The sequence below is a fragment of the Sciurus carolinensis genome, unplaced genomic scaffold, assembly GCF_902686445.1.
Source record: "Sciurus carolinensis unplaced genomic scaffold, mSciCar1.2, whole genome shotgun sequence".
Taxonomy (NCBI): Eukaryota; Metazoa; Chordata; class Mammalia; order Rodentia; family Sciuridae; genus Sciurus; species Sciurus carolinensis.
Genome location: NW_025920151.1, coordinates 1,468,420 through 1,480,658, shown reverse-complemented (window position 1 = coordinate 1,480,658; position 12,239 = coordinate 1,468,420). Strand labels below are relative to the sequence as shown.

The following is a 12,239-nucleotide window of genomic DNA, read 5'->3' as shown; positions in this document are numbered from 1 at the left end:
CTCGCTGGGTCTCCTGCCGTCCCAGGGAGACCCTGGCCTCTCCTCCCCCAGCAAGGAAAGCTTGATCCTCTTGGCCCTGTGCTTTAGTCTTGCTCATCACCTACCCTTGAAACCGGGGAGGTCGCCCCTGCCAGAGGGACCCTTCACTGTGGGAAAGCCTTTTCACATCCCTCGACATGGACAATCCCAATGCGGCCACTTTGGAGAGGAAGTTGGGAATGATCCTCAATGCTTCTGGGTGGGAGGGGACAGATCTCAGAGGGAAATCAGTGCCCGTGCACTCAGCCAGCAAGGCGGGGTGAACAGGGGTGCCTGGTCCACATCATTGCAGGGCCCAGGGCCCACGGGAGAGAACCTGTTTCCAGAAGCTTCCTCAAGGACTCCTTTGGCAGCTGAGAGGCGAGAGTCAGCCCAGCAACCCTTTGGCTCAGCTTTGTGCCAGGGCCCAGTGGGGCAGGACCAGGGCTGGGACCCCTGCATTGTGTCCCCTGGTGCCCGTGGACTGGGCTCTGGGCCCATCCCTCCAGCCCTGTGTCCTGTGGGTGGCCACGGGGCTGGGTTTCCTGTGAGGAGCAAGATCTGACCCCACACTGCAGGACCTTTGAACCACAGCAGCAGAAGTCCATCAGTGCATGTTTCTTTTCAGATCCAACTGTTTCTTAACATTCCTCAATTTAAAGTGCTGCACTTTCTATTGCTAGCCCATTAAGCAGCTCCATGATAAGCAGTCTGTAAGTTAGGCCATGGGGTGACTCCATCGCCTCACCCCACCTCCCAGTGCTTACCGCCGGCACTCGGGGGTTACGTGTGCGTGTGCTCATGCACGCCAGGCAGGCGTGTTGGTCTCCCGTCCCTTCTTCCCTCGTGCCTTGTCCTTTGCCGCTCCCCAGGCGGCTGGACCAACCTGTTCCATTTGTTCTAAGTGCCAGCGCGTCCCACAGCCTGGCAGTCCCCCAGCATGGCCAGTTCTGGCCAGGGGCATCTTGGGTGTCAGGGTTCCTGCTCTGCTCTCAGCAATGCCCAACGGGCACACTTCACACCTGCCCTTTTGTTTGCACAGATATTTTTTGTGTGATTATCAAGAACTATAATTGTGAGGCCAGACAATGTAAGTTTGGAATATCTACCTACATGTTGAAATGTGTATCTGTGTACACGTGAACACGTGTGTGTTTATACGTGTGCGAATCTACCAGAAGAATGGATTCCCAAACAACCCATCTACACACGTGTGTGTGTGTGTGTGATGACCACGCATCTCTGACCTCCAGATAATTAGAGTGTTCAGAGTCCTGTCCCCAGGACCCTCCTGCACACGCTGGACAGAAAGCAGCAGTCCCAGCCTTTGCGGCTGGGTTTCCTGCTCGGTGAAGGATGTCCCTGCTCTCTGAGGCTCACCCCCATGTCATCTACCTGGTGGGCGCCTGGCACCTCCTCACACCTCCATCCCCTGTGATGGCTCCTGTGTTTTCCTCTCTTTCCGTTGGTCCTTTCCTCCTGCCCATCTTCCCGGCATCTTCTTGACCTCTCTTCGTCTCCCAGGGTAGCCTGGGTCCCCAGTCATGAACCCCACCTCTGCTGCAGATCCCCTTGGACGGTGTTTTTAGGGATGTGTATGTGGGGACACACCATAGCTCTGGGCACTGTGGGCAACGTGTGTACGGGACTGGCGTGTACCTCTGTCCTATGAACAGCCATTGACCCTTCCGGTGGCTTCCAGGGAGCAGCCTTCTTGCTGAGGCTAGCTTGAGTTGGACTTCCATCACTCACCAGGGGAAGAACCTTGCCACCTTGTGTGCCCTTCTTCCCTGTCCTCCAGCCTGCTCATGTGTTTCCTAACAGACAGCTTGACAAGGACAGAGAGTGCTGCCAACAACTGCTCAGGTATCAGGCCTACCACGCATGGACCGTGCCTCCCTCAGTGCCAGGCTGCTTCAGGGCCTCCACGGTTCTGGCCTTGACTGATGCTCACCATGTCCATCACACACGGCGTGGGCCATGCAAGGTCACCAGGCTCTGCCCAGGCAGTGGTGCTTCTGCGGAACAGGTGTCTCCTTCTCCAGAGTCCCCGGTGGGAAGCAGGTTCTCCCAGGCTAGAGGCAGACATGGCAGCAGAGCCGTGGAGCGGAGCTCAAACCAACCCCTTGAGAAGGTGACTGAAGGGCAGTGAGGAGGCTCCTGAGAAATGGGCTGGGAACAGGTCTGCGTGGAAAAAAGTGTGGGTCTGCCTTGAAAGCACCTCCCAGGCTTTCCCTGGGGAAGGACAGACAGCAGGTGTGTGAGGGGGAGTCAGGTGCCACCTGGGTGGACCTCCACTTACCGGCAATGAGTCCTCGAGGCACCCGACCTGAAGCCACGTCCCTGCACAGACCAGCTTTCTCATCTCAAGAGTCTCTGGCCGAGGAGTCACTGATGCTGGACCCGCAGACTTTGCCACTTGGCTCCTGGGTAGCGTTGGAAGAGATCAGATGGCCACAGCCTCATCAGTATTCTGACTCACATGCTTTGATTTTAAGAAATACATGGCCTTGAACAGCACCCAGGTAGTTTGCTTTTGTATCATACATTTTAACCAAACTTCTTCACATTATTTAGTTAGAATGAAAAAGACAGCAATCGGGCCATTTACCTCTTCTGAGTTTCCCACTCAGCAGTACCTTAAATTACTCCAAAGTGTTTTCATCCACAACAGAGATAAATAAAAGGTTGCATATAGAATTTAGACCACGTTGAGATTTTCTGTCTCAGTGAAAGTGGTGGTTGTCTAACAAATCCTTCCGGGTAATTATAAATATGCCAAAATAAAGAAAAAGCATGGCATTTGACACTGTGCCCACGGCGATCTTCGGAAGCAGTTGTAAGTGTCCTGTACCTATGATTAAACACACCTTCGCCATGCATGCTCCCACGAATGAGCCAAAGCTCACCTGGTCAAAGTCCCATTTTGAGAACTCATTAGTGAAGAAAGACATTTTTGCTAAGCAAAGTTTTCAAGCATTCTGAATGGAGCAAGCGCGAGGGCTTGGGGGGCTCTGCAGAAGCTTGAATTCCCATAGATCCAGCCCCCGTAACTGACCTAAGTTCCTTGGAGACACACAGACACACACGGAGAACCCCACTCCCCAGGGGAATGCCCACACATATCACTGGCTAGCCCCTCTCCCTGGACCTGTGATGGACAGACTGAGACTGAAGCAAAGAGTGTCAAGTGATACCTTCAGAATCACGAACCAGTGATGTGCTGAGAGGTGGCCATCCACATTCAGACTGAAAAGAGCCTTCTAGAGATGTCCTTCCTCACTGCAGCAGTCTAGGGTGCTCAGCTCTGCTTGGTCAGTTCGCTTTTCTGTCAGTCCTCCAGGTGAACTGACGGCATCAGGAAGCGTTCCTTAGGTTCACCATCATTTCACGTGCTTATGGTAACCTGGATGCCAGACCCAGAGAATGGTGTCACGGAAGGTGGAGGAACAGGTTCCCCCTGTGTCTCTGATACCTGGACACCATCAGCAGTGAGCAGGTGAAATACAGGTGAAATCAGTAAAGCCACATGGTGGGAAATAATCACTGCATGTTTTCTCTTCATTTGGCTGGGACATGGGGACAAAAAGAATCTCTTGGGTTCAGCTGCACCATAGAGATATTTCTCATAAATAACTGGTTTTATTTTTATTCTAAAGCTACAAAAATTAACCTCTGTTTTTAGAAAAACATGACAAGGACATTTATAAAGTAGAATTTCTAGGAATTACATAAGAACGTTGAAGTCATTTTTTTCCTCTTTGTAAACAGGCTCTGAATTCTTTTCTATTTATATGCAAATGTCAGATTCCAGAGCTTGTTTATTTATTTATTTATTTTTTTACAATATCAAAATCATATTTATTTCACAAAGTTCAGATGAGTGGAATCCAGATTGGAGAACAAGGCTCTTCTGATTCCAGGTTTAGAAAATTCATTTCTGCCTCCCCATATGCTCTTTCCTTCTGCCCAGAGCCCACATTACTTATCTTAATTTTCATATGTATATAAATTTCTCTGTTTTTTACTTTTTCAGAAGGATATGATTATTTATTGATTTTTAAAGTCAGCACTGAATTTTCAAAGAGGCACCAGCCGCCTCGTGGGGCAGAAACGCCAGCTTGGTCCTCCTGGATCTGCGGCCCCCACCCTCCGCTCCCCACCTTCTCCCCTCCCTCTGTCTTCTCCGTGGAAGCTGGGCCCTAGCTGCTCTTTTTTGACAGTCCCTTTATCTGATTGCCTCCATTTTTACTGTATTTTCAGCCCTTTCTGGGAGAGCAGCTTGTAATTTAAATGATTGCTAATTGTATTCTTAATTATCTGCTGCCTAATGAGAAATTTCAGAACAGTTTGTTCCCCGCAGCGAGATGAGTGACCAGAGGATTTGCTATTTGGGGACAGGGTTCTTTACCTCGCACTTCCTTCCTGCAGATAAGAGCTTCTGCAATGATGATCACCTGCTCAGAAGGAAGCAGGTTGCCGGGGAGAAATGAGGCCATGAGCTTTTGACGGTTGGTTCAATTCTGCTTTCAAATTTAGAACAGGCCAGGAAAATCCCAGCAGGTCTGAGGCTGATGCTCAGGGTCCAGACTCAGCCTGCTCAGTCAACTGCATCCAGGTCTTGTTCAGCACCCCTGGCAGCTGTGTCAACATGCCACGCCTCAGAGGAGCCGTGGCCTCGGAAGGCAATGGCTTGACCCTCCGGGTTGCAGGACTGTTATTAACAGCTGCACAGAATTTGCTTTGTTCTCCTTCCTTTGCTCCTTCCCAGCCAAGCCCATCCCTCATTAGCCGGGCTCCTTCCTGCAAGGTGATAAGTGAGGGGCGAATCCATTTGAAACGGATGAACATTAGCAAGACACTGAGCCTGCAAATGCAATGCCTGGTGTGTGGGGCGCTCGCTGCAGCGATCGTTTTAGTTTAATCGATACCTGAACTCACACGAGGCGGGGGGACTGCCTTGCTGGGAATGACAGAGCACCTGGGATGGCAGAGATCATCAGAGCTCTGGGTCCCCCCACGGGGACGCCTTCTCCGGGCTCACCTCCAGTCGCCTGCATAAAGAGTAAGCACGGTGACATTCCGTGCTGTTGATGTTTAAGCATTTTGCTGGTCGAGATGCCAGTCAGTGATTTGTAACATCAGAATCCCCTGGAAGCCTTGGGTCCCCCCCTCTTTCCAATGCAGTGAGTCCAGGGCCTTAGAAGACATACCCTACAGGTCCCCACGGAGGCCGCTGGTCCAGAGGCTACTGAAGACCACCACTGTGGATTCCACCTGGCAGATGCAGGGAGCTCAAGTGGTCACCCCCTCCCCACACCCTGTCTGCCGTGGCTGCCCTGATCTGCAAGGGTTCTCTGCCGCCCCGAAGAACACAGCCCATCGGCAGGAGACAGAAGCCGGGAGAGAGGGCTCCAGGTTGGGGTGTCCCGTCGGTCTGCAGATGTGGAGAAGGCAGAGGACACCACAGAGGGGCCTTCTGTGCATGGGAGGGAAGCACCATGGGGTGGGGTCTTCCACTGCCAAGTCCTCTCTGCAGCGAGGCTGGACCTGGTCACGAGTGGATGGGGGTCCTGGGGCTGCCCACTGCCCTCCTTCTGGAGTTCAGGACTCACCCCAGGGGAAGCTCTTCTTTTGTCAGGTAGAAGGTGGGCCAGCTTGGAGGTCCTTCCGGTCAGTAGTAAGTGGCTATTTAAGATCATTTGTTTTGTTGTTTGTACACTGATTCTCACACCACAGGTGCACAAAACTGGGCTGATGTTACCAAGGCGACCCTCCAACTTACCCGGCTCTCATCCTGGCTCTGTGCCCAGCCTCCTCTTGAGGGAGCCATCCTCCCACGGTGGACACCCACACAGGGTGACCCCCGTGTGTCCACCAACAGCAGGGAGAGCATGCGTTAGCCCCTGAAGGCTATTTTATTCTACATTTTCCCTTCTCTCATCCAGCTTATTGACCCATGTTTATGTGTGTGGACCTGATTTATTCCTGGGTTGTTGTGGACAGATGTAGACCTGCAATCCATTTCCAAACCTTGCAGGTCCAGCTGAGGTTCAGGATTTAAAAGTTGTTTGGAGTTTGCGAGTGATGCATTTATCAGCCACGTTGCCAGGCACCCTGTGGAGGTCTGGGGCAGCACTGAATAATCAAGAGCAGTAATTAGGGGGCAGCAAGTCACACAGAATTTTACCCTCAGTGGCCTCATGCCCATTCAGGTCAGGTTTTCTGCCAAATGAACTTTGTCATAGCAACACAAACACCCATGCCCCCAAACAAAGCCTTTTGGTCTACAGCCATTTTTGAATTTCAGGAGAATGGGAAGAGATTGTGGACCTGAATGTCCTGTTTTCTTATCCAGTTTCCTGTGGCTGGACACATTTGTTGGTCAGTGCTTTGATACAAGTAATGCCCAGTGGACATTCTTACATTGGTGGCTCTGTGGTCCCACGGAGCAGGGGCTTTGTTCTCTCGGGGACATGTCATATAGGATATGCTCCGGTGGGCGTTTCAACCCAACACCAAGGCTTTGAGGAGGACAGTCACTGCGGGTTTGAATTCTGCTTCACAGCCGCCTAATGTAACTTTCTGTGATGAGGAGACCGTCTATTATCTATCCTCTCCAGTGTGGGGACCACTGGACACGGGCAGCTATTCAGGAATCGAAATGAGGCTCGCTAGAGGAAGGAATTGAATTTTTAATTGCATTTAATTTCAATTAATTAGAATTTAAATAGCCAAGTGTGGTCTAAGACTTGTTCTGTATGAGGAATGTGGAAAAAAAAGCAAATGTCAACAGCAAATAAAATCATTCTGAAAATGAGGTAAAGCATTCATTTCTAAACTTGAAAGAAAGCAAAAATTGGCTCCTGTATGCATAATTTGGTGGGTTGCAGAGTTGATTTTTATCCCATTCAGGAAAAATTGGAGTGAATTTGAAGTAACCCCTTGACATTTTAAATGAATCCAAGAAGTTTAAGTCAGCAAGTCGATTACACCTCAGTGTCAATGAATTTGCTGGTTTCTTCCTGGAAGCACACATTCTTTTAAAAGCATCCTTGAGGGAAAGGCTTTTGAGGTGTAATTTCAGGCACAATAACAGACAGTCATTCCTTTGAATGGACAGGGGATCTGTTTCAGGAGACCCAGAGGTTACTGACATCCCAGGATGCTCAGTTCCCTCGTAAAAAACTGAGTTTCTGCACAAAACCCAGGCAGATCCTCCTGTAAACCTCAAACCATCTCTAAATGGTAGATATGTGTGTGTATGAAAATACATATATGTATGTGTGTAACACACGCATGTAAGCACACATGCGCACCTCTAATTCAATGAAATCCCCTGTCAATAATGGCTGGACTTTATTGTTCAGGGAAAAATGACAAGAAAAATCAAGTCTGTGTGTATTTGGAATGGATGATTTCCCCGCTCCCCAAGTATTTTCAAATCCTAGTTGGTTGAATCCACAGGTGTGGAGCTCAGGGATCAGAGGAACCAACCAACAGTATTTCCATTTGCACAGTTGCCACCAAAACAGCTGAACTTTCAGATACAGTGGAGTTCTGTGGCGTGAGGTATTCTCCAAGGCACTTTCAGAAATGCTCACTTTGCCCTGCACAGGTGGCTGCAGCTATTGGGGAGGACAGAGCCCCCAAAGGAGATTTCCGAGCTGTAACTTGAAGCGTTGGCAGAACTGGCCATGCAGGGATGGAGGGAACAGAGTCTGATGGAGAGAATAGCCGCTTGCAGGGTCCCCACCTTCTGGAGAAGAGAAGCCTTGGTCCATAGAGTGACCAGAGCACCCAGATTCAGGTACTTGCAGCATCCGGCTCTGGCCAGGACACCTGAGGTTCCCAGAGGTGACATCTGGTCATGCCAACTGTGAAGGGCAACTTGAGGAGGCAGAATCCAACTGCTCAGAGGCTCGCCAGTGTGTCACGGGTGGTGAGGACTAAGGGAAGAGGTCGCCGCCTCGGGGTGTGTGTTATGAATTTCTCTAGGCTCAGCTTTGCTGTGGTTTGGATCTTAAATGTCCCACAAAGGCCTGTGTGTCACAGACATGGTTCCTATCTTGGTGCTGCAGGAGGTCCTAGGTTGTCAGGGACACGCCCTGGAAGTGGGTAGTTGGGCTCTGTCTGTTACTCTTCCTCTTTTGCTCCCACCTCACCACGTTTCCAAAACCAGTGGGGTCCATGGATCATGAACGGAAGCCTCCAACACTGTGAGCCAAAAGAAACCTCTTCTCTTTACAAGTTAATTATCTCGGCTAGTTGTTACAGTAACAGAATGCTGCCTAATACATTTTGGTCATGCAGGGAGATAACCAACCAACTGGGATCTTCTTGTTCAAGGAAAACTTCTCTTGAATTTTCACTTTCAATTCTTTAAATGTTCATTGCCTGAGAAGTGTCAAATAGCGAGACCTAGGGGTGTTAATCCTTCATTAATTTATTTAAAACTCTGGACTCCTGCTATCTCCCAGTTGCTGTGGATAAAGCTATATAAAAAGATGGAAAAGATTCCTGCAATGACGGTTTCTGTATCCTATTGGATTAGCAAAAGATCTCACCTGTTCCTCCACCATATACAAGACTGATGCTGGAAAGAGGCATTGTTTTGTAAAATGAATCTAATACCTCCTGGAATGGGAAGTGGATCACTTGTGTCCTGAACCCCAATCTGAAGTGAGAGCAGATAGGATAAAGTAGGACCCGAAGATTAAGGTCAAGGAAGAGGAAAGGACAATCAATTTCCTAAAACAAAGGAATCTGTGAAAAGAACAGCCTAGGATGACAGCGGAGTTCAACCCGGGGCAGGAGAGGCTGGTTTCAAAGGGCTGGTGACAGACTGAGGCAGGGAGCCAGGCAGCACCTGCTCAAGGAGTATCTAGACCCGAACTGCAGAGCACTCTAGCCTCATGCCCGGTGTCCTGGGCAGGTGTCCCGGCAGCAACAGAGAATTGCAGCTGCAGATCTGCACAGGCCACTCCCGGATGGCAACACGGTGAGTCAGCATGGAGCGAAGGCAGCAGTGGCCTGATGGGAGGCCCCATCTTTCCTTCTCGGTATTTGAAGGGAACCTGATTCCTGTGGGACTCTATGAACAGGGATGTGGAGCAATCTGATGCAGGAGGAAGAAGCAGAGGGAGACTCTGGAACTCCTCCGGATGCGGTTTGGGAACATAAGCAATATCATAATGAAGTAATAACCATGCATGTGTATGATGTATTTGTTTTCATACAAACAGCACCCTAAATTGATTCAGGTGTGAGGCTGCCAGTAGGGCCCAATGAAGATGCAACTGTCCCTAAGCTGTCAATGTGAACTTTGCTTGGTCTCACCTTTTGGGCTGGTCACTTGTCTGCCATGCTTGGTCTTGGGGAGTCTGTGCACCTGCTTCTGTCAGGGATCCACATGAGAGAATTGTGGGCAGCTTCTGGGGGAGTTTCATGAGAAGGGAGAGGGCACGGTGGGCAGAGGTCCCTTCTGTCATCCAGCTTGGGATGCTGGCGTGAAGGATGTGAGGCTTGAACCGCTAAGCCGCTTCCAGTCAGTCAGAAACCAGCCCAGGAGGTCAGGAAAATGTGATTGATGTCTCATGCTGCCTCATGCTGCCTCGAGCTGCCCAGCATTGCCGGAGACTCCATGATGGGTGTGATCCTGCAATATGTACAATCAGGAAGATGAGAGATCACACTCCATTCACAAATGATCTATCAAATGTATAAATGCATTCTGTAAGGTACAAGTTGTTAGGGAAAAAAAGGTTTTAAAAATTTAAATTAAAAACTCAAATAAATAAATAAATAACAAAGTATAATTCCAATTACATGAAATGTCCAAAGTCACCAAATTTACATAGACAGAAGGGTGACTGTTGGTTCTGTGTGTGTTGAATGCATGTTCAACACGTGGCGCTTTTTGTTTATGAGGGTTTGTGAGCACCCGACCCCCTTGTAAATGGAGGAACCCCACGTGGGTCTTTCACCCGTCCTCAAACCCCCTCCTTGTTCCTTCCTCTTTCCACTCTGCCCGTGCCAGGGGCCAGTGTCTTGGGAGCTCATAGCCTGGTCCCCGCAGCATTTCCATTGATGTCTTGGACCACAGTGAAGATTGCTGGCAGGACCTCCTGACAAGCACGGTGTCCTCTGATGTATGGGGAGCTGCCTGGGTGGCCTGCCTCTGTGAGGGAAGAGTTTGAGTGGGGATGACTTTCAGCATGACCCGCAGACACACGCGTGTGGTGTGAGCGGCCCTTGGAAAGGTCCCTTCCAGACACTCTGCTCAGTGGGCTTCCTAACGCGCTGACACCAGCCACTCCTGTGACCTTCCAGAGGCCAGGGGGTGGGAGGGGGCAGGGCAGCGTCCTGTACCCCAGGAGCACAGGAAGAAGCAGGCACCTCACGGAGCAAAGCCAATCCCAGTGGAGAAGCAGGAGTCCCCAGGTGCCAGCATCCTCTGTGTCCCCGTGATCTGAGTTCTTTTACACCAAATTAGCCAGTAGGATGAGTTAAGCTTCCTTCTTAATATTCACAACATAAAATTTGCACTCACAAGTTTTGTGAACTTTCTTGGGTAGGTGTTCTTGAAAACACCCCAGATGGCAGAGCAGGTTTGTGTCACAGGGAACTGCTGTCACCCATCACGCCTGTGACCTCACTTCTTCTCACTCCTCTTCTTACTCTCTGCTCATCTAGAGGCAGCTCCGCAGACACAGAGATGGGTCACCAGAGTGTCCACCTCCCAGACTCAGGGGACAATGGCACATTCTGCACCCTTGTGGTTGTGTGTGTCCTATGACTAGCAAGCTCTGGGCTCTCAGGTGAGAATGATGATGTTTGTCCATTATCTCTGAGTGAAGTGTCTAGTTGCCAATTGAAGACCCTTCCAAGTTCTTGGACTACCGCATGAAAGGCCATTTTCAGGATAGTGTCTGGTCCTGCAAAAGGCATGGGGCATGAGAAGTTGTAAATCTATTGCTACAAATTTTTGAGATTGGGGTGGAGATATTTGTTACTGCGCTGTAAACTGGCTTAACCTGACTTCTACAATTAAACCAGGATCCAGTCATTGTAAAATTATTGTGACTGCATGGCGCATACGGGAAGCATATTACAATGATTGTAAGAATGGTCTTCCCCGCAGGAATTGCTATTAGACAATTTCTAAGTCAGATGGCTCAGTCTTCACCTGAGTTTGTCAAAGTATTCTCCTAATACACCCTGGCCTCTCCCTAAGAGGAATGGCAAAAGAATAGCAGAGATTTGGAAAGGGGAGCCGCTGGGCTCAAAGACAAGTGCAAATAACAACCACCACACTCACCAGAGACGGTGACGAGTTTCTCCAAAAACTGTACCATGGTGGTGACAGTCACCACACCCTCAGCCCTGCATTGACACCCTGCAATTGAGACATGACCCATTTGAAAACTGACATGAAGTTCATGGAGATGTACTCTAACAATCTGGTCCATAAAAACTAAGACAACTTAAGCTACATAGTCATATATAAGGAAGGAGGTTTCCATTTCTTCCAGAACTGAGTTCATTGTCTGGGATTCACATCTACTTCAGAACATTCTAGAAATAGCTGTTAAAAATAAAGCATTTTCTCCAAATGCTAACATTGAATTAACACATGGCTTATGGACCCAAGGAAGATATAGCAGATGAAAATAACCTTTCTCACGGCAGCAAAGTGAAGCACTGCTGGCAAGGAGTGATGGAGACCTTCCTAAATTACAGTTTCGAGTCCAGTTGACGTATCAGGTGTAGCTCAGAGCTTGGAATGAACGTGGAATGAGGGCCGCTGATGGAGGACTTTGCATTGAGGTTTTGCTTCAACCTTGCCCATCTACAGACAGCAGCTTCTGGCAGGTGATGCTCACTGGTCTCTGATCAAGAAAGTCAACCCAAGGTGGGAAAAAAAAAAAACCCAAAGCCTAGGGTGTATTTACAAAATCATGTGCAAACTTTAATAAGCTCACCATTATATTATTGGTAAAGAGGTGACTGACAGGCTGGGGGTGGTAAAGGAGGGGAAGGAAGGCAGGAGAGCTGAGAGGTTAGGAGCTCAGGTGCGTCTCCTTCCTGCAGGGGTATACCACGAGCCGGTTAGCAGCAATGCTGGCCTCTCATGAGAAGGCTTAATGGAGAGTGAAGGGATCGGAAAGCAACCTGTCCCTCACTGGGGGAGTGGGACAGGTGGATGAAGAAACCCCTCA

At 49.5% G+C, this 12,239-nt stretch overlaps 1 protein-coding gene across 1 annotated transcript in view; it reads right to left on the bottom strand.

Moving 5' to 3' along the window:
• The window catches only part of LOC124974510 (uncharacterized), a 115,717-nt gene extending 104,342 nt beyond the window's left edge, over positions 1–11,375 (bottom strand). The window contains exon 1 of the mRNA XM_047537719.1: positions 11,339–11,375. Coding sequence (XP_047393675.1) covers positions 11,339–11,375 — 37 coding nt within the window. The remainder of the gene's footprint in view (positions 1–11,338) is intronic.
• Positions 11,376–12,239: the final 864 nt, after the last annotated feature.